Source organism: Haliotis rubra, unplaced genomic scaffold, assembly GCF_003918875.1.
Source record: "Haliotis rubra isolate DU_JTF1 unplaced genomic scaffold, ASM391887v1 Scf1, whole genome shotgun sequence".
NCBI lineage: Eukaryota > Metazoa > Mollusca > Gastropoda > Lepetellida > Haliotidae > Haliotis > Haliotis rubra.
This window is the reverse complement of record NW_025764891.1, coordinates 9707894-9729422: the sequence shown is the minus strand read 5'-3', so window position 1 is coordinate 9729422 and position 21529 is coordinate 9707894. Positions and strand designations below refer to the sequence as shown.

General features: G+C 39.9%; 1 protein-coding gene across 2 annotated transcripts; it reads left to right on the top strand.

Annotated features, from left to right (window-relative positions):
• Positions 1–3697: 3697 nt before the first annotated feature.
• LOC124282798 (fibrinogen C domain-containing protein 1-A-like) lies at positions 3698–20290 on the top strand. 2 transcript variants are annotated; one of them, XM_046718860.1, is made up of 5 exons: positions 3698–3937; positions 17539–17663; positions 17983–18079; positions 18949–19113; positions 19608–20290. In XM_046718860.1, the coding sequence occupies exons 1-5, from the start codon at positions 3766–3768 to the stop codon at positions 19871–19873; spliced, it is 825 nt and encodes a 274-aa protein (XP_046574816.1). In that variant the 5' UTR covers positions 3698–3765; the 3' UTR covers positions 19874–20290. The 2 variants fall into 2 exon arrangements, with proteins under 2 accessions (XP_046574816.1, XP_046574885.1); XM_046718929.1 differs by lacking the exon at positions 3698–3937 and adding an exon at positions 14382–14575.
• The last annotated feature ends 1239 nt before the right edge of the window (positions 20291–21529 follow it).

The following is a 21529-nucleotide window of genomic DNA, read 5'->3' as shown; positions in this document are numbered from 1 at the left end:
TTAATCAGAGCTCTTTCAAAGCATCACACCTCCCTAATTAGTCCAGCACAGTTGTTAATTAAGCTGATTGGATTAAGAGAGGCCAGTGTGGGAACACTTAAGTGTTCAGGGGCCTCTCTGGGAAGGTTCGTTAACAAGGCGTGAAAACTCTGGGGCCACTGTGGCAAGGGCCACTCCGGGCATAAATAGGTTGCAGGACAGCCTGCCTTGCAACATCTCCAATGTACACTTGTATTGCGTCTCTTCTGTATTCTGAATTAAAACCTTGATAGACAAGGTTACGACCTCCTTGCGTATTAGGAATGAACTCTAGATTTACCTGTACGTTAGCCAAGGTCATGAATGATGTTGACATTTTCCTGTGTAATATATACCTATTAACAAGATGAGTTTATGCAGTGAGAACACGGATAATTGGTGAGTTCATACCAGTCTGACAATCTATCAGTTTGGAATCTCTCCCAAGGCCATGAGTTTAGTTCATGAGACGATCCCTTTCCTTATAACAACATCACTAATCCTAATCCTCTACAGGCTGCCTGCACAGTGGATAAACCTCCTCCACACACCTAACTTTCTATACAGGGAACGTGACGGTTATATCCCAAAACTTCCATATCCCAAAACTTCCATATCCCAAAACTACCACACATTGTTAAAACAACAACTCCTCATCATCCCTTTTTAGGTAATAGGATAGCCCAGGAAGTGCACTGGACTGAAACAACAGATAATGATACATCACCTGGGTTCTATGCCGAATCTTCCATATCCCAAAACTACCACATCCCAATACTACCACACATTGTTAAAACAACAACTCCTCATCTCCCCATTTTAGGTAATAGGATAGCCCAGGATGTGCACTGAACTGAAACAACAGATAATGATTCTGATCACCTGACTGGTTTTCTTGTAATGTACATTATAGGTGTAATTGAATAGTCCAGGAACTTTGGAGGAAGTGCACTTTCTTTGTTGCCCTAAACAGGGAACAGAAGAGTAGTAGAGACTTAGCAGAGTAGAGATTTCGTAGAGAAAGGAGCAGTTAGTTAATAAATTTGAAACATATATATATATATAGATGTTGAAAGTGCTTCATTTCATCATCATGGCAGGTTTAGTGAAAGTGGAGTTTGTATTGTCTCAGAAAGGAACGCAACAGATCCATGTGAATGGCTATTTGTACAACAGGCATGTTGTAAGACAGTCGTGCACACATTGGAAATGTTCAAGTACAAAGTGTAAGGCGAGATGTACCACTGTAGGCGAGATTTTGAGGAATTCTACCGAACACTCCCATCCACCAGAAGATTCCAACAAGGTCAGATTCATAAGCAACATGAGGAAGAGGGCCCGAGAAGAGATTACATAGAAGAACTTGTGTCTCACTTGCCGAGACGCAGAGAATAGATTATTTCGCCTGCGAAAACAACTGAGACATGGACAAAAGACACCACTCCAATTTCTCGATGCTGTTGGACATTATTTAGGGTTTTGACTCTGAAAAGTTCTTGTGAAATCTTGGATATTATAGGACAGAAGTTCTTTATAAATATGTAGTTCTATATATATATAAATGTCCTACATAGACTGTTATTTTAATGTATTTTTATTAATACCCATGCCTTAATAAAATATACAATCTATTACTAAGTGATTGTTTGTATTCATTACTGATTAATGGGCTAAACCATTACAGACTGAGGTAATCAGTATGCAAAGCGTGTGCAGTCAACCAGAAATGTTGTTGTTACTTATGTGGAAGTACTGGGATGTGGAAGTACTGGGGTTACTTATGTGGAAGTACTGGGATGTGGAAGTCTTGGGGGGATACCAACGTGACAATAGCCACTTGAGCTGTAACCAATGCAGCGAGGTCAGTGTATCGTAACTGCAACAAGCAAAACAAAACATAACAATGTTTTGTCAATTCGAATCATAATTTCTGCATAGATTGGCAAGAGTAATCAAGGGAATTAGGCCAAGAAGGTTAATTTCATAAGCTCGTAAATGACTGGTTTGGAGTTGTTCGATAAGGTAGAATACCAATGCTTTTTCTACTGATTTACCCATCTAAACCATAAACAAAAGAAATCACTTAAACCCCCTCATCTGTTTCATATGTCGCTATCTGAAACCTTCAGAGTGACAAAAACGCTACACACGACAGAAGGGTGACTTAAGATTTCCAGTAGTCAAGCTCCCTTCATGCCGAACAACATCCAAGCAACTACATTCTCTGACTTCTACATTCACTGTATTTGAGGTACAATCGAGTGTATTGTACCAAGACTACTGAGAGCGTAATTCCACTCTTGTTCAAAAGTTTTACAACAGTCAAAATCTAACCTAAGCTTCAAATAGTGTTCTTCATTTAGGTCCTTAAGTTTACTTGTGCCTTGTGGTCCTTTTTTCAGATTAACAATTTACTTACCTGTTCATATGTTTGTGATGGGTGCCACCCGTTTCACGAACACATGGTATCATCAGTATCTAACTGCGAATCACAAACACTTATTATATAATCGGAATTATGCAATGCACTTTTAGTAGAGATTTCTTATGATCATAGAAATATTTTTGCCTCTTTTATTGACAGGTAACATTGCAAACTACTCGGCACATAATCTGTAACCCAGCATAAACGCTAACGTTATCATCATCAACATCTTTATTACGTATGAAGGCCACAGGACCCTATAAATATTATTGTACATATTCCGAACAGGTATGAAGGCGTAAACGAAAAGAGAAAACAATTTCTCAAAGATTCATAGCATTTTACCTGTCTATCTGCTTAGATTATCTTACACCCCCAGTGAAAAATTATTAGTAACATATCTCTGTATGGCTGTACTGGAAGTTTTTAGAATTTTAATACCTATTTCTATGTTTGAACTTTTCTCTCATTTTGTAGGCATAATAGATAAAACGAGCTAGATTATTAATGTCTTCGGTTTTGTTTTGTTTAAGGATATTGCTAAACTACATCATATTAACTTGCAAATTCTTTGGCAAACAAGACTATTTATTGCACTATTTAATCGCGAATGTTAATGATTACAGGAATGTTTTTTGCCTTTTTTGACAGGTAACATTACATACGACTCGGCCATAATATGTAATGGAACACAAACTGTAACATGTAGTCATTCCACGTCACATGAAATACATTCATTCTCATCTTATGAAAAAGGCTTGACATTTCGACACTGGATTTACTGCAAAGCCACACAAACATTTTCATACAGACATTGTAAATACTTGACTTTTCAAACAGTCACAGAAATACATTCTATATCATTTGTGAAGTTCTGAAAGGAATTGGGATCATCATAAAATGCGCCTTAGCACAGCTCTCGTAATCACACTCATGCAAGCAAATAAACAGAGAAAGTTAATTACAGGCCTGACACATGAACAAAGCACTTGTGTTGTTCTGTTGAGGAAATGTAAATTAGGGCATGTCGTTTAATGTAAACAAAAGCAGGAAGTAGCATGGTAAACCAGGAAAACACCGCTATCATTAAAAACTCTTTACACAAATTAATTATCAAGTGCAGAGAACCATATTTATGAAACGGAACCATTTTCATCATGATAATATTTTAGAAGTGGCACAAGTGGTGACGGAAGTCATCGAGAAGCCAATTAGTATCACATCATAACATTCGCAGCCACATATATCCGCAGATATAATAGTTTAATGTAGCAACACGCTATTCACAGTTGACGTGCGTCTTTTGACTGACACCATAAACTATGATTTGGATACTCGTTGTTTCCCAGCTCTTATTTGGTTTTTCAACCAATGCAAACATTGTAAAGAAACATTGTCAACTGATAGAAGAGTACAAGGAATTCCAGAGTACCATGGATACATATCTGGCATCGAGCGACGACGTCTGTCAAGGCGAAACTGAAAACTACACTGGTGAGTGTTACATTGCGTCATCTTTTTTTTAGATTTGGGATTTACTGATGGCCTGATGGAGAGCGTCTGCACGAGGGATGTCCATGGCTGCTTCATACTAAATGAAACCCTTAAACCCTATTTCACTATTTCACGTTTATGAAAGGTTGATCAACCAAACAACCAAAATTCAACGTTGATTCAACGTTGATTCAACGTTGTGTGCCCGCTGGGTAGGGTCTTCTTCAAATGCTTAAATACGACCGGGGCATAGTTTACTGGTTAAAGTGTTCCTTAGTCATGCCACATTTTAGAGTCTCGTCCCCATGGCATTGATTGACTATTTCTGAAAGCGTCGTAAAACCACACTCGTCCGTTTCTCATTCAAAATCTTCAAAATAGGTCCTTACCTGTTTATCTACAGCTACAGACTTGTGTATTACCTGTGTGTTAATGTATCTTTCTATGAACACCATCGGATCCCTCTGGGGTAAAACTGCCACATTTTGATATAACTGCCACTTTCTACATGAATCCATTGTCATGTTAACGGCCTTACAAAACCAAGGAAACATAGAAAATTGTAACTCGACATCCACTTGACAACACTACATTTTTAACAACTGTTGCATTTTGCCCTGTTTGAAAGATTTTCTTTGCATTATTTACCAAAAGACAAACACGTTATATTTCGTTGCCCTATCTAGAGTGCGAGGGAAAAGGGGTTAAAATGCCAGACACATGTTGCTATAACTACCACTTTCTACATGACTCCAGAGTTGCGTCCATATCAGTTATCAAGACGAAGTTAACCGCTTAACAGGATGTTCCCTACAGCTGCTATAGATTGGGTCCGGAGGCTGAATCCAGTCAGGATGTAAAATTAACGTTTATGTGTGACCATCGAATAACTGAGTCACATGAGTACATATGTGAAAGCATCGCCAATCTGAATTGCCTTGCCATGAAAAGGCATCTCAAGGTTTGACTTATGTATTTATGTTCATATTTATATTTATTTTAGATTGTGCAAGTATTTTGAAGGAGTATCCTAATGCTGGGATGGCGTGTACAGGATACAACCCTCAGACGAACAAGGCTCCTTCAAAGCGTACTGCGACATGACCCAACATGGAGGCGGCTGGCTGGTAAGTATATATGTATATATAACCTTCTCATCTGACGATTGCTGAAATAAAGGCGGTTCCAAACATGGTTTATTTGCTGGCAATTTGGCAATCGAACATATTTTCATAGCCAGGAAAAACATACATTTGGGGATTAGAAAAAGCACTGTCAAAAGCAACCATCCCAGCTTCAATGGCACCAACGACATTCTACTCATTCTTTCCTACTTGCCCAAAAAAATACATTTTGGGAAGTGAGTGAGAAAATACATTGTACTTACCAAATGCAACCATCAAAGAGACTGTAGTACGGTAACATCAGTCTCATTCTTATATTTGAAACATAGACTGTTAAGTCTTAATCAGCATGTTAAGGGGTTGGGTCATGACCTTGTGTAGCAATACACACTTTGATTGTTTTATAATCTTGTAACGATTGTATACACCGTAGCACATTTTGTGTTGAAGGTGATTCAGAGGAGAGTGGATGGCCTGGTGGATTTCTACAGGAACTGGTTTGAGTACATGGACGGCTTTGGCAACCTCACCGGGGAGTTCTGGCTAGATAAGGATGTGTACAGAGAATTTGAAAGACCTTTTTCATTACTTTGCACCTTTCTCCTGGAAACAAAAACTCCAAGACGAATACAAGGGTTTAGATTTGATAGATTGTTTTCGGAAATCAAAACAGCTGAAAAAAGAAAGCAAAACACAAATTACTTATAAATGTGTCCCACAATGGTATGTTTACATGTACATGTATTATCATGCATTTTGCGATATTTATGCATATTCTGTTCCAGTTGATTTTGAACATATGGGAACTCATTTGTATAAGATATCGTAAAATATAGTCACAATAATATAGTTTATAATGTTTACAACGTTGACGGTTATTCAAAGCCTGTAGTACCGTGAAAATTCTCACACGCACGCACGCACGCACTCGCTCAAACTCAATCACTCACACTCAGTCTTTCACTCGCTCTCTCGCTCGCTCATTCGCGCATGCACGAAACTCGCTAACTCACTCACTCATTCATATGCGAGCGAAGGCACTAACTCGCTCCCTCTCTCCTTCACTCATTCACACACGCACGAACTCACGCACTCAAACTCTCTCACTCAAACTCATTCTTTCACTCACTCGCTCGCTCCCTCATTAATGCAATTATGGACAAGGATTTACAATCCAACACGATAATTGTCCGCCCTAACACGGCTGGGGTTGCTACGGTGTATTTGGATTCGTTACGTCAATACCATTGACATTAATATGCTCTTCAGACGTCTCCTTATGATCTCAATATCCACCTATTATATTTTTAACTTTATCTTAGTTTCAATTTTTTCATGGAAATATTACTTGGGAACATATTTACCTGAACGTATTGTTTTGTACGTGTACTCGAAAAAAGTATGATATTTCGTTTCAGGTAACGAGAAGATACACCGTCTTACAAAACACACAACGTACGAACTACGAGTGGACCTCACGTTTACAGACGGGCAGGCTGGGTTTGCCCACTACAACAACTTCCGACTAGGCAACATGTCGACCTTCTATGATCTTGATGTCAGTGGGTTCACGGGCAATTCAGGTAAATATTGCCAATAGTATGTGTCTGATTGTTTTCGTTTGTATTTAGAATATTTGACGTTTATATTCTATACGCGCCGTTGTAGTGTTCCTGTGATGTGAACTGAGGTGTTTTCACTTTCATCAATAGATTAAAAGAGAAAACTTTAAAATGTTCTTTATTGCGTTTAGTCCACATACGTTGTTAGAAGTAAACTATGCATTGACATAGTAGGTACAGCCACAATACAAATTCACATGACATGGTTATGTGCATAAGTAAACAGCCACCCTACAGCCTTACATGACCACATTATGTGCATAAGTGAACAGTCAACCTACAGCCTTACATGACCTGGCTATGTACATAAGTGAACAGTCAACTTACAAGCTTACATGACCTGGTTATGTACATAAGTGAACAGCCACCCTACAACCTCACATGACCACATTATGTACATAAGTGAACAGTCACCCTACAGCCTTACATGATCTGGTTATGTGCATAAGTGAACAGTCAACTTACAGCCTTACATGACCTGGTTATGTGCATAAGTGAACAGTCAACCTACAACCTTACATGACCACATCATGTGCATAAGTGAATAGTCAACCTACAGCCTTACATGACCTGGCTATGTGCATAAGTGAACAGTCAACCTACAACCTCACATGGCCACATTATGTACATAAGTGAACAGTCAATAAACAAACTCACATGACCACATTATGTGCATAAGTGAACAGTCAACCTACAGCCTTACATGAACTTGTTATGTACATAAGTGAACAGTCACCCTGGAACCTCACATGACCACGTTATGTACATAAGTGAACAGTCAACCTACAACCTCACATGACCTGGTTATGTACATAAGTGAACAGTCAACCTACAACCTCACATGACCACATTATGTACATAAGTGAACAGTAAACCTACAACGTTACATGACCTGGTTATGTACATAAGTGAACAGTCAACTTACAACCTTACATGACCTGGCTATGTGCATAAGTGAACAGTCAACCTACAACCTTACATGAACTGGTTATGTACATAAGTGAACAGTCAACCTACAACCTTACATGACCTGGCTATGTTCATAAGTGAACAGTCATCCTACAACCGTACATGACCTGGCTATGTACATAAGTGAAGAGTCAACCTACAGCCTTACATGACCTGGTTATGTGCATAAGCGAACAGTCAACCTACAACCTCACATGACCACGTTATGTACATAAGTGAACAGTCAATCTACAACCTTACATGACCACGTTATGTACATAAGTGAACAGTCAACCTACAGCATTACATGACCTGGCTATGTTCATAAGTGAACAGTCATCCTACAACCTTACATGACCTGGCTATGTACATAAGTGAACAGGTCAACCTACAACCTTACATGACCTGGCTATGTGCATAAGCGAACAGTCAACCTACAACCTTACATGAACTGGTTATGTACATACGTGAACAGTCAACTTACAAACTTACATGACCTGGTTATGTACATAAGTGAACAGCCACCCTACAACCTCACATGACCACATTATGTTCATAAGTGAACAGTCAACTTACAGCCTTACATAACCTGGTTATGTGCATAAGTGAACAGTCAACCTACAACCTTACATGACCACATTATGTACATAAGTGAACAGTCAACCTACAGCCTTACATGACCTGGCTATGTGCATAAGTGAACAGTCAACCTACAACCTCACATGACCACATTATGTACATAAGTGAACAGTCAATATACAACCTCACATGACCACATTATGTACATAAGTGAACAGTCAACCTACAGCCTTACAGAAACTTGTTATGTACATAAGTGAACAGTCACCCTGCGACCTCACATGACCACGTTATGTACATAAGTGAACAGTCAACCTTCAACCTTACATGACCTGGTTATGTACATAAGTGAACAGTCAACCTACAACCTCACATGACCACGTTATGTACATAAGTGAACAGTAAACCTACAAGCTTACATGACCTGGTTATGTACATAAGTGAACAGTCAACCTACAACCTTACATGAACTGGTTATGTACATAAGTGAACAGTCAACCTACAACTTTACATGACCACGTTATGTACATAAGTGAACAGTAAACCTACAACCTTACATGACCTGGTTATGTACATAAGTGAACAGTCAACCTACAACCTTACATGACCTGGCTATGTTCATAAGTGAACAGTCATCCTACAGCCTTACATGACCTGGTTATGTGCATAAGCGAACAGTCAACCTACAACCTTACATGACCACGTTATGTACATAAGTGAACAGTCAACCTACAGCATTACATGACCTGGCTATGTTCATAAGTGAACAGTCATCCTACAACCTTACATGACCTGGCTATGTACATAAGTGAACAGTCAACCTACAACCTTACATGAACTGGTTATGTACATACGTGAACAGTCAATTTACAACCTTACATTACCTGGTTATGTACATAAGTGAACAGTCAACCTACAACCTTACATGACCTGATTATGTACATAAGTGAACAGTCAACCTACAGTTTCACATGACCTGGTTATGTACATAAGTGAACAGTCAACCTACAGTTTCATTAAACATGTTTGGTCTATATTTCTGTCCGGCTAATTAGTAAAACATGTTTGATAATCGTAGTTGAGGTAATTGAACTTTCGCTTGTAGTTTCTATGCTATTCTAATATAGAACATATTCTTCTTTTCAGGGGACAAGATGAAGTTACATATTTCCAGGCGCTTCACTGCTAAAAACCTGGACTTGGACCTGAGTAAGACTACAAACTGTGCTGTGTACTGTCACGGAGCTTGGTGGTACAATGCTTGTCACAACTCCAACCTCAATGGTCGTTACAACGACACCACACATAGAGGAATTAAATGGGGTTCCAGAGTCTGCACACATACAAGTATGAAAATTCGCCCACAACACAGCACCGAGGAAGACTAATGTGTGCGAGGCCCAATGGTGTATTGTTGTGACTGGTATCAAGAGCTAATGTAAGCATAGGCTTTGAAAGGAGTGTTTCTCAATGTCTTTATGTCCAATTTCAAGGCTTGACCTTCTCGTTCGAGAACGCCCCCTGTCCAGTAGTGGACATTGTGTCTGCTCTAGGCGCGGAAGGTGGATGGTTCGATTCCATGACGTTTAAAGATTATCAGTGTTCTTTCCTTGTGGGCCGCCTCTTATCAAAGGTTTAAACATGGACTGGTCAGTTTGAAGTCATTGTAATGTGTCCGAATTGGGTATCCATGCTGAACTGTGACATGGTAACTGTTGGGCAGCACTATAAAACCCTAATTAATCTTGACTACGACAAGCAAACACACACACATTTGGTACTTGGCGACACAACTTCAAATATCTTGAACGTTAAAATCAGTAGCCCTTACCTCTTGACACCGCAAGTGTCAAGATATGTGACGTGCATATCATTTATGTGCAACTATAATTAAATCTATGGTCCATGGTCTAGGAAACAATATCTGAAATGTAACGCATGATATATTTTGGGATTACACTTTCTCAGTAAAGTACAGGGCCCTTATTCTCGAAACGTTCGTAGCTCTAAGAATTCTTAACTTTTATCATAGCCAATGTGTTAAGAATGGGCTTGAGAAGTTCGTAGGGATACGAACGTTTCGAGAATAGCTAGCCTGATTCTTGCACTTTTGTTGGGTTGAGTCTCATCATATCATTTGTCACAATTACATAATTACACAATCATTAATTTAGGGAAGAAAATAAAACAGCTTAAATCAAACGTTCTGGTATACTATTGTATCTGAGCCTTGTTCTTTGATGGTAAGAACCCTAGCATATGCTGCACTCTTGTACAAATAGTCCACGAAGGCAATAATTATTAGAGATTATTGGTTTTCTCGGATATAGAACTATCAACTAAAAAGACTAAACTGAAGTTTATTGATTCTTTATGAATTGAATAAACTCATATTCCTATTAACTGAAAATTATTGAGATGTGTCAACTATCACATATTGTGGCGTGTACATCGAGAGGACCTAAAACTAAAACATGAAGCTTTAACATTATCAACTCAGATGGTCAGTGTTACAGATCAGAATCTTCAGCATCTGACTGGATGCCTGCTGGACAGACATAAGGGGTGATATGACTCACAAAGACAGTTTCATATATTTCCGTAATCCAGCAAATACAACCATAAACTGTGATATAAGGAAGAATTTCTTCATATTCACAGTAAGTATTTGAAACGAATCAAATTCATATTATGTGGATTCTAAAGATCTGCTTGAATGTTTCAATCTCAAAGAACAAACTTCAGTTGTCTTAAAACATTTGGGGTTCTCAAATTGTACACTGCTATTCCACAGAACACACTTAAAGGTCACATGCAACGTAAAACACAACTTTGCAGATTCTGATACCTTTCGGTATGGACTTACCGAAACAAATCGTCAAAAATGCAAATTCAACTTATCAAGTTGAAAAATAACGCGATGGAAAAAAAACGCGCGAAATCCTAGTTCAAACGATTCACTAATTTTCCCCCAGCGTTTGGGGGGAATTCAAGTGGTTTCAACAGCTGGGCTGCGCTCATAGCACGTGCGCAGTGAAATAGTTTCGAGCAGCTTGGAAGCGGGTTTGTCGGTGAGTACTGGGTGAAGGCTTTGGTGTGAGCTATTTTTCGAATGTTTTGTTAATATCTCACAGGCGCGAGCTTTTTTATATGTTATGACAGTAAATTAACTGTTTATATAATTTCATTTGTCTATTTCACCACACGTTCTTCTTACCGAGTCACTTTCTCAGTTCGATACTTAAAAGCAATGTCATTATTTAGCGTTGACAGAATTTCTAACTGTGATATAGATATGTCGTTGTCACAGACAAAACTCATTGTCTTGTTTTATTGACACCTGTGTGTCTGCCTGCCTGTCTGCTAATGACAATATTCAATACACAACTACTATCACTGACCACATGCAATTTGAACTTAACACCAATCAGGCTATACACCATAAACAAAATGCATTGATTTATGGCCCGAGTTCGGTCTCTGTCACATTATGTAATTACACAGACAGGCAGGTGTGATACTTGAACACATGACATGTTATGATGTCTGTTGATTGCAAAATGTTATACACAAAAAAATGAGCATGTATTTACAAAACCCAACATCTCTATATATACACACACTATGAGCCGTGAGAGCATCTGCAAATGAACCAGCCGTTACACTTGAGTACACACACCCACCAGCTCTGACTGGGTTCGTATCCCGGCTGCTTCGTTTCTTGGGAAGTAAACCGAAGTACACAATATTGCACTTTTGATTTGCGATTGTACGCTTATAATTTTGTTTTTTCATAATCAGCAATGTATATTATATGTCATAAATAAGTGATAATTGTGTTTTAAGTATGTTTGATTTTTTTGGTTGCATGTGACCTTTAAAGAAAAGCTTCATTCCTTGAGCCATGGAGCGTACGTCAGTAAACGTGGTGACCTTAGTTGCAGTTGTCCAGGATAATTTGTCATTTGACGTTTCCTTGTGAAACAGCATGTGAAATGTTGGGCTTCCTCATGTTCAGCATTAAATAGATATCCCATCAGCAATGGGCGCAGAGACACGTTGCAGGTACACCCAGACTCATGGGTACTGTAACCTCGCAAAACGCGTCGAATGAGAAAGACCTCCACACAATCGATGTTGCTTTTTTTATATCGGAGGTACGCGTCAGGCTCTGTGGGGGAACCTGAACTGTAAACCAACAAAGCGAGGTCAATCTGATTTACCAGCACTTTAACTAGCTGCTATTGCCAATCAACACAAATCATATATAATAATCTTCTGTCACCCGCAATACGATTCAGAATGTCTGCCTAGATTATGAAGACTATTGCATGAAATTAGGCCCAGAAGGTTAACTTCATAGGATTATTGTATATGACTGGTTTAGGTTCGTACCATAACGGTGGAATAGCAAAGGCAGTTCTACTAATTTAATTTACCAATCTGAACTATACACAAGAGAACCCAGTTGAACCTTCTCATTTGTTTCATATACAGATATATGTTTTATATTGCATGAAATTAGGTCCAGAAGGTTAGCTTCATAGAATTATTGTATAGGACGGTCTGGGTTTGTTCCATAATGGTGGAATAGCAAAGACACTTCTATTGATTTAATTTACCAATCTGAACTATACACAAAAGAAATCAGTTAAACCCTCTCATTTATTTCATATGTCGATACAAGCAACCTTCAAAGTGACCAAAACACTTTAAAAGGCAGAAGGGTGACTTCAACTTTCCAGAGTCAACTTTCCCGTCATGTCCAACAACATTCCAGCAGCCACAGTTTGTGAGTGAGTTAAGTTTAGCGACATTCCATTAATATCACAACGGGAGACACCAGGAATGGGCTTCACACATTGTACCGATGAGGAGTTATGGTACCTGGGTCTTCGGCGTGACGAGCCAACGCGTTATTCACTAAGCTAGACCACCGCCTGCAGCTTTTGCCTTCTACAATCGAGCATAATGTACCAGGACTACAAAGATCGCAATTCCACTCTGGTCCCAAAGTTATTTTCCGAGAGTTACAACAATCAAGATCTAACCAAAGCTTCAAATAGGTTTATGGAAGACATGTGGAGAACATTGGTCGCATCAGTGAGAACATGTAGGTCAAATGCAATTCCTTAAGTTGACTTGTGGTCCCTTATTCAGATTAATAATTTACTTACCTTTTCATGTATGTGATGGGTATCATCACTGTTCAAACATCTGGTGGGTTGGCGGGGTAGCATAGTGGTTAAAGCGTTGGCTCGTCACGCCGAAGGCCCGGGTTCGATTCCCCACATGGGTACAATGTGTGAGTTGCTGGTGTCCCCCGCCGTCATATTGCTGGAATATTGCTAAAAGCGGCGTTAAACCATACTCACTCACTCACTCACTCAAACATCGGGTATCATCAGTATTTAGTTGCGATATATCGGAACCATTTGCCCTTTTAGTAGAGATTTCTTGTTATCAAAGACATGATCTTTGCCTCTTTTATTGACAGGTAACATTACATACGACTATGCACATAATCTGTAACCCAGCATAAACTCTAACGTAACATGTAATCATTCCACGTCACATAAAATACATTCACTCTCATCTTTTAAAAAGGCTTGACATTTTCACATTGGATTTACTGCAAAGCCCCCCAAAATTGTATACAGACATTGAACATTCACAGAAATACATTCTATATCATTTGTGAGGCTCTGAAAAGAATTGGGATATAAAAAGCGCCTTAGCATAATCACATTCATGCATGGAAATATCAAATGCGCTCAAGCATCGCCGTCGTAATCACATTCACGCAAGCTGATAAACAGAGAAAGTTAATTACAGGCCTGACACATGAACAAACACACTGGTGTTGTTCGGTTGAGGAAATGTAAATTAGGACATATCGTTTAATGTAAACAAGAGCAGGAAGTAGCATGTTACTTCAGGAAAACACCGCTATCGTTAAAAATCTCCTTACACAAATTAAGTACCATAAGTGCAGGGAACCCTCATTTATGAAGCGGAACCATTTTCATCATGATATTATTTTAGAAGTGGCACAAGTGGTGACGGAAAATCACCGAGAAGCCAATTAGTATCACATCATAAAATTCGCAGCCACGTATATCCGCAGATATAAAAGTTTAATGTAGCAACACGCTATTCACATTTGAAGTACGTCTGTTGACTGAGGCCATAAAATATGATTTGGATACTCGTTGTTTCCCACCTCTTGTTTGGTTTTTCAACCAATGCCAATATTGTAAAATATTGTCAACTGATAGAAGAGTACAAGGAATTCCAGACTACCATGGATACGTATCTGGCATCGAGCGACGATGTCTGTGAAGACGAATCCGATAACTACACCGGTGAGTGTTCCATTGAGTCGTGCCCTTATCAGAGTGAGTGAGTTTAGGTTTACGCCGCACTCAGCAATATAACAGTTATATGGCGGCGGTCTGTAAATAATCGAGTCTGGACCAGACAATCCAGTAGTCAACAGCATCGGTCTGCGCAACTGGGAACCGATGACATGTGTCAACCAAGGCAGCGCGACTGACCACCCGTTAGTCGCCTCTTTCGACAACCATGGGTTACTGAAGGCCAATATTCTAACCCGGACCTTCACGGATCGTACCCTTTTCAGAATATGGCCTTACCCTTTTCAGAATGTGGCCTTATTGATGGTCTAATGGAGAGTGTCTGTACGGAGAGCTCAAAGCCCCCTGATTTGATCTCCATGGCAGCATCATACTAAATTATCGTACGTGTTCTTAGCCTGCCTGGCAGATTTAAACCCTATTTCACTATTGAAGCTCACCTAAGATCTTCTTCAAATACTTAAAACGTCTGGGGCTTAGTTTACTGGTTAAAACATTCCTTATTCGTGCCCATTGTTCATGTCTCTTCACATGGCATTGATTGACTGTTTCCAAAAGCATCGTAAAACCACACTCGTTCGCTCCTCATCAAAATCATTGTCTATTTTCACTGTGTTGAAACCTTCCCTAAGCCATGCATTTATATACTCCGTGTCATTAATGAATGGTCTAGGTAGTGTTAACACTATTTCTTAAAAGTTGTAAACTCTTCGTTTTTGTTTGAAATTATATACAACTGAATGTTTTACAAACTTTCTTAACAGTATGGAAACACATATCAGGCCGTTGAAATGTCATTATTACGTTCGTTAACGTCCAATACATTCTGTTACAAATGACACATATTTTATTCAAATTGTCAGTATGGAAATCCACCTGCCACTTACTGTCAATGATTTGCACGTGCAAGTCGCTCTATCCAGAGAAAGTGGAGGACAATACACATGCCTTAATGCAGTTCACTGTTGTACCTGTTTGAAATTGCAGCTTAAAATTTGGGACGTTTTTGTGACACGTTCTGAAAGGGGTCAGACTATAGGCCTTTCGGAATCTGGACAGGTTGCTGTCCACTTTAATGTGAGTGCTATTGGTAGACTGCGGAAGAGATTTCAAGGCAATGGGTCCGTGGAATATGCACGCCGAAAGGGGTGTCCCAAGAGTCACAACACTCCGAGATGATGGGCACATGATTAACACTGCGTTACGTAACAAATTTCTTAGCGCAGCAGATCTTCAGACAGAACACGTCAAGGTTAACAATGTAAGGATATCCAGGAGCACCGTTCGTCGACGTTAAGGGCAGCCGGACTCCTCTGTAGGCGACCTGCAGTTCGTCCACTACTAACACCACGTCACAGGCAGGCGCGTTTGAGATGGAGTAGACATCATGCCCGCTGGAATCAACGTCAATCGTCTCGTGTGCTCTTCACAGATGAAAGCAGATTCAATTTGTCCTTCCATAATGGTCGGCAGAGGATTTATCATCGCAGTGGAGATGCAACTGTGGCCACGCATAACCGATTTGACAAGGGGGCGGGGGGGCGGTCATGGTTTGGGCAGGGATAACTCCTACTGGACGTACTCCATTGCACGTGGTCGACCGGACAGCGTTATCGGGACGAGATTCTGGTTCCTATAGTGGTACCATTCCTGCGAGCTGTGCATGGCTTTTATGCTCGACCCTCTTTACTGCAAGACGACAACGCTAGGCGTCTTAGAGCGGGTGGAGTGGCCAGCATGCTCGCCAGACCCCAATTGAGCTGGCCTGGAATGAACTCGGTCGACGTGTGTACACACGTTACCCAGCACCAGTGGATCTCCCAGGACTTCGCAGAGTTCTAGTAGAGGAATGGAATGTGATTCAGCAAGCTTTCTTTATGAACTTGATAAGGAGCATGAGAAAAAGATGCACCTGTGTTTTGGACGCGCGAGGAGGGTGCACAAGATATTGAATGACCGAGTGCTTCATTGTTTGTCATTTTCATGTTAGGGGGTTGGTCTATACAACTGATTTTTGCTGGTGATGCTTGAAGTTTTTGTCTGTATGTCACGATGTGTCACGTTTGTCAACACATTAAACATTATGATGGCACTCTTAGTTCTATTATTTCTGAGAAACTTTTCTTTACATGTGCTATATATTATTTGAACCTTTATTGATTACGCCTAGTATACGGTGTATCTAGACTGACGCTTAATCCCTGAATGTATATAATTTTCATAGTTGATAGTTTAAATTGAAATGGAGCCCCAGTGAGTTGAGGAAATCTAGACTTGCGTCATTTATGGCTTTAGCATTGCAGGGAGGGCTAGGCATTTGGGAAATAATGTGGTTCAGGGACTGTGAGACAGACTATGGTTTATCTACAGCTGCTGGAATATTACTCTGTAATATAACCTTGTGTCAATGTAATTTGCCATGAGCACCATCGGATCTCCAGTGTCACGTCTGGGGTACAACTGCCACATGTTGGTATAACTACCACGTTCTACATGAATCCCTTGTCATGTTATCGGCCTTACAAAACAAAGGAAAATGAGACAAATGCAATCGTTTCACATAGAAATCTACTCGGCTACATGTAGGTCAACTATCTGCTTGTTGCTATGTATAAGTGATATTCTAAGCCAAAGGCCGAACGCGTGACATTCCTATCTAAAGTGCGGGAGAAAAGGGGTTACAATGTCAGCCAGTGCAACATTTTTATTATCCTCAGTACTCATCTTCAGCTACTGCTTTGTAAACATTCCCTCACTCACACATGCATTCAACACACATTTGCACTACACAGATTGGGTCCGGAGGCTGAATCCCAACGGGATGTAGATTTAACGTCCATGTGTGACCATTGAATACCTGGGTCTACATAAGTTCATATGTGAAAGCATCGGAATTGCCTCGCATCACAAGGTTTAACTTTCATATAATGAATACAAACATTTCTTTTCAGATTGTGCAAGTATTTTGAAGGAGTATCCTAATGCTGGAGATGGCGTGTATAGGATACTGCCCTCAGACGAACAAGGTTCCTTCAAAGCGTACTGTGACATGACCCAACATGGAGGCGGCTGGCTGGTAAGTATATATGCTATATCGGGTGGTTCCAAAGAGGGTATTTTTGCAGGCAATATAAACCAATACTCATATACCCAGGAAAAACATACATTTGGGGGAATTCGAAAGAAAGCACTGACTTAAAGCAATCATCCGAGCTTCAATGCTCAATCTTCCTAATCCCCAGACAAAAATATATTTGGGGCAGTGAGTGGGAATGTACATTGTATTTACCAAGAGAAACAAGACATGATCATGGTCTACCTGATCGTCGAGAAAATGCTTGATTCTAAACTCCATTTGGTGACGAATTCTGAAATTAGAACATGTTATGTTGAAGGTGATACAACGGAGAGTGGATGGCCTGGTGGATTTCTACAGGACGTGGTTTGAGTACATGGACGGCTTTGGCAACCTCACCGGGGAATTCTGGTTGGGTAAGGATGTATACAAAGACACAAGTTTAAGAGATGTTTTGCTTTACATTTTTCTCCTGAAACACAATCAAATCCACCACAAGTACAATTTCAGATTTTATGGATTTGGTTCAGAAATACAAACAGCTGAAAGAAGATATGAAAATACAAATTACTCATACATTTTGTCCCACAATTGTGGAATATCACCAACGTATATTTTAGGAAACATTTCACACGATGAGCTTAACAACCAGTCCATTTTCTTTACAGTGTGATCGAAATCTTTGGACATTAGTTAAATTAATATTCAATGGATTTTAATTTAGACTTTGACTGGCTGACTTACTGACAGTTTGGTTTTACGCCGCTTTTAGCAATATTCCAGCAACATCACGGCTTGGGTCACTAGAAATGGGCTTCACATATTGTGGGGAATCGAACCCGGGTCTTCGGCGTGACGAGCCAACGCTTTAACCGCTGGGCTACCCCACTGCCCCACTTAGACTTTAAAGAGATGATTTGGAGTGGAATCGGACAACCCCTTTAGTTCTTGTTCAAGGCAAGTTGACACGTATGAGATACAGAGATTAGAATCTCGTAAAAGTGGCCATCCCGTTTCTTCAACGTCATGGACGAGGATTTTTTAGAAAAAAAATAGAATATTCTTGTTGTGGCTAGTATATTTTAACAGATGGAAATATCATTTAACAACATGTCCATATGTATTATCCTATGTGCATAAATTTACTGAATTGATTGCTTTTTCGTGTACTCGAAAAAGTATTATATTTCGTTTCAGGTAACGAGAAGAATGAACTGTCGCACGTTAATGAATTTTTTTTTACCTTACTCTTTCTCGAATTTTTAGTACCTTTATCCCATTTCAGGTAACGAGAGGATACACCGTCTCACCAAACAGACAACGTACGAACTACGAGTGGACCTCACGTTTACAGACGGGGAGACTGGGTTTGCCCACTACAACAACTTCCGACTAGGCAACATGTCGACCTTCTACACTCTTGATGTCAGTGGGTTCACGGGCAATTCAGGTAAATGTTGCCAATAGTATTTGCCTGATTGCTTTCGTTTGTATTTAGAATATTTGACGTTTATATTCTATGGACGCCGCTATTCAGCTTCTATGATGTTTAAAGGCATATCTCACTTTCAATGAATTAAGTTGATATGAAAAAGACAAAACTTTAAAACGTTTTATTCTGTATTTAGTCCACCTACATTGTTAGAAGGTAAACTATGTATTGCAGGACTTTTAATAAGGGAACGTATTGAAACTGGCCTACATATTTGGCTTCATCAGCATAAGATTGTAAAATATGGATGTACGTTAATATTTTATTGTTTTGAACCATGGTGTACGCAAGTATAGCAGAGGACTAACAATTAAATATATTTTAAACATGTTTAGTCTATGTTTCTGTCCGGCTCATCAGAAAAAAACATGTTTGATAATCACAATTAAAGTAATTGTTTTTTCGCATGTAATTTCTATGATAATCTAATAAGAAACGTATTCTTTTTTCAGGAGACTCTATGGAGTATCAAAATTTCAGGCGCTTCACTGCTAATAACCTGGACTTCGACCTGAACGAGACCGACAACTGTGCTGTGATGTATCACGGAGCTTGGTGGTACAATGACTGTCACCACTCCAACCTTAATGGTCTTTACAACGACACCACATATAGAGGAATGAAATGGGGTTCCAAGGTCTCCATACAGGCAAGCATGAAAATTCGCCCACAAGGTAGCTTCAAGGAAGACTCAATGCCCGATGGTGTATTGTTGTGATTCCTGAGGTTCGATTCCTGGACGTTTAATTCCTGGACGTGTTCCTTCCGTGCCTGACGTTTGTGACCAAGGGTCAAAACATGGACTGGTCAGTTTGAAGTCAGTGTAATGTGTCTGAGTGGGATATCCGTGCTCAAGTGTGACATGGGAACTGTTGGGAAGCACTTTAAAACTATAATTAATCTTGATTACTACAAGCACACACACACACACACACACACACACACACACACACACACACACACACACACACACACACACACACACTTGGAAACAACTTCAATAATCTTGAACGTTAAAACCAAGTACCCCTCACCTGTTGACACCGTAAGTGTCAAGATATATGTGTTATTTGTCACCATTGAATTAATATACAATCAGTAGTTTAAGGAAGAAAATAAAACAGCTTGAATCAAACTTTCTGGACTTCCAATGTATCAGAGCCTTGATCGATTGCAAGACACCAAGAATATGCTACATTCTTGTACAAATAGTCCGCGAAGGAACTAGATCAGAGATTGTTGGTTTCTGGGCTATTTCAGTTGACATTGGATTCACCGAGAACCGTTTGGCACTACATTCATAGATACGTATGTCTACAAATATAGTAGTTTAGTGTAAATACTTTGAGTCAAATCGTTCTTTGCCAGTTCGTTTTGCTTTTCCAACCAATGCAAATACTGAATTAGTCGACTGACACACTGGCGTGTGTTCATGTCACACCGTTTATAGCTTTGAGCCTCAACGCATTGTCCATTACACCATCACACCATCACACCATCGGCCGGACACATTGTCCATTACACCATCACACCATCGGCCGGACACATTGTCCATTACACCATCACACCATCGGCCGGACACATTGTCCATTACACCATCACACCATCGGCCGGACACATTGTCCATTACACCATCACACCATCGGCCGGACACATTGTCCATTACACCATCACACCATCGGCCGGACAATGTCTCTGGCCGATAGTGTGATGGTGTAATGGACAATATGTCCGATGCATTCAGCAATAATCCAGTCTGTAAATATGATTGAACTATAGCTAGTTGAGATACGATGACATGTGTGAACCAAGTCAGAAACCCTGATCACCCGATACTGTTACTCGCCTCTTACGACAATTATTGGTTGCTGAAGACCAATTCTAAATCGGATCTCATTGGTGACAAGAGAGGAAGTCGCCTTGAAAGAGCTGGTGCAGCATAACATTGACGCACGCACACGCACACGCACATATGCACACAAACCGTTTAACCCCACCTTACTGCATTAAAGGAGAATCCGAACGAAAACAAAACATTTGATATATTGTAAAGGATATTCTAAAAGTCACCTTCCGTGATTTAAATTGAACAAACAGTTTGTTAAAATAGCAATAAAAACACAATAAAAGTACTCGTATTTCCGCCCTTTACGGAAACACCCGACAGTTAATGAGCAGAGGGGGTATCACGTGACATGACGTCATATGTGCCTGTTGCTGATGGCTGCCTCTGATTATACCTCACAACTTAACAGTGTCCATGGATCCTGAAGCAGTAAAAGGTGTTCCTGATGTCATTTCTGAAATGGATGTTAGACCGTATCAATACGATCCGATTTTACATCTTGCAAGACAATCTTTCAGTGAAGAAGAA

What these genes read in the sequence shown, in the direction of transcription:
- LOC124282798 (XM_046718860.1), top strand. Translation starts at nt 3,766, where the DNA reads ATGATTTGGATACTCGTTGTTTCCCAGCTCTTATTTGGTTTTTCAACC. An exon ending in AACATGGAGGCGGCTGGCTG is followed by an intron (nt 17,664 to 17,982) that starts GTAAGTATATAT and finishes GTTATGTTGAAG; the next exon opens with GTGATACAACGGAGAGTGGA. An exon ending in CACCGGGGAATTCTGGTTGG is followed by an intron (nt 18,080 to 18,948) that starts GTAAGGATGTAT and finishes ATCCCATTTCAG; the next exon opens with GTAACGAGAGGATACACCGT.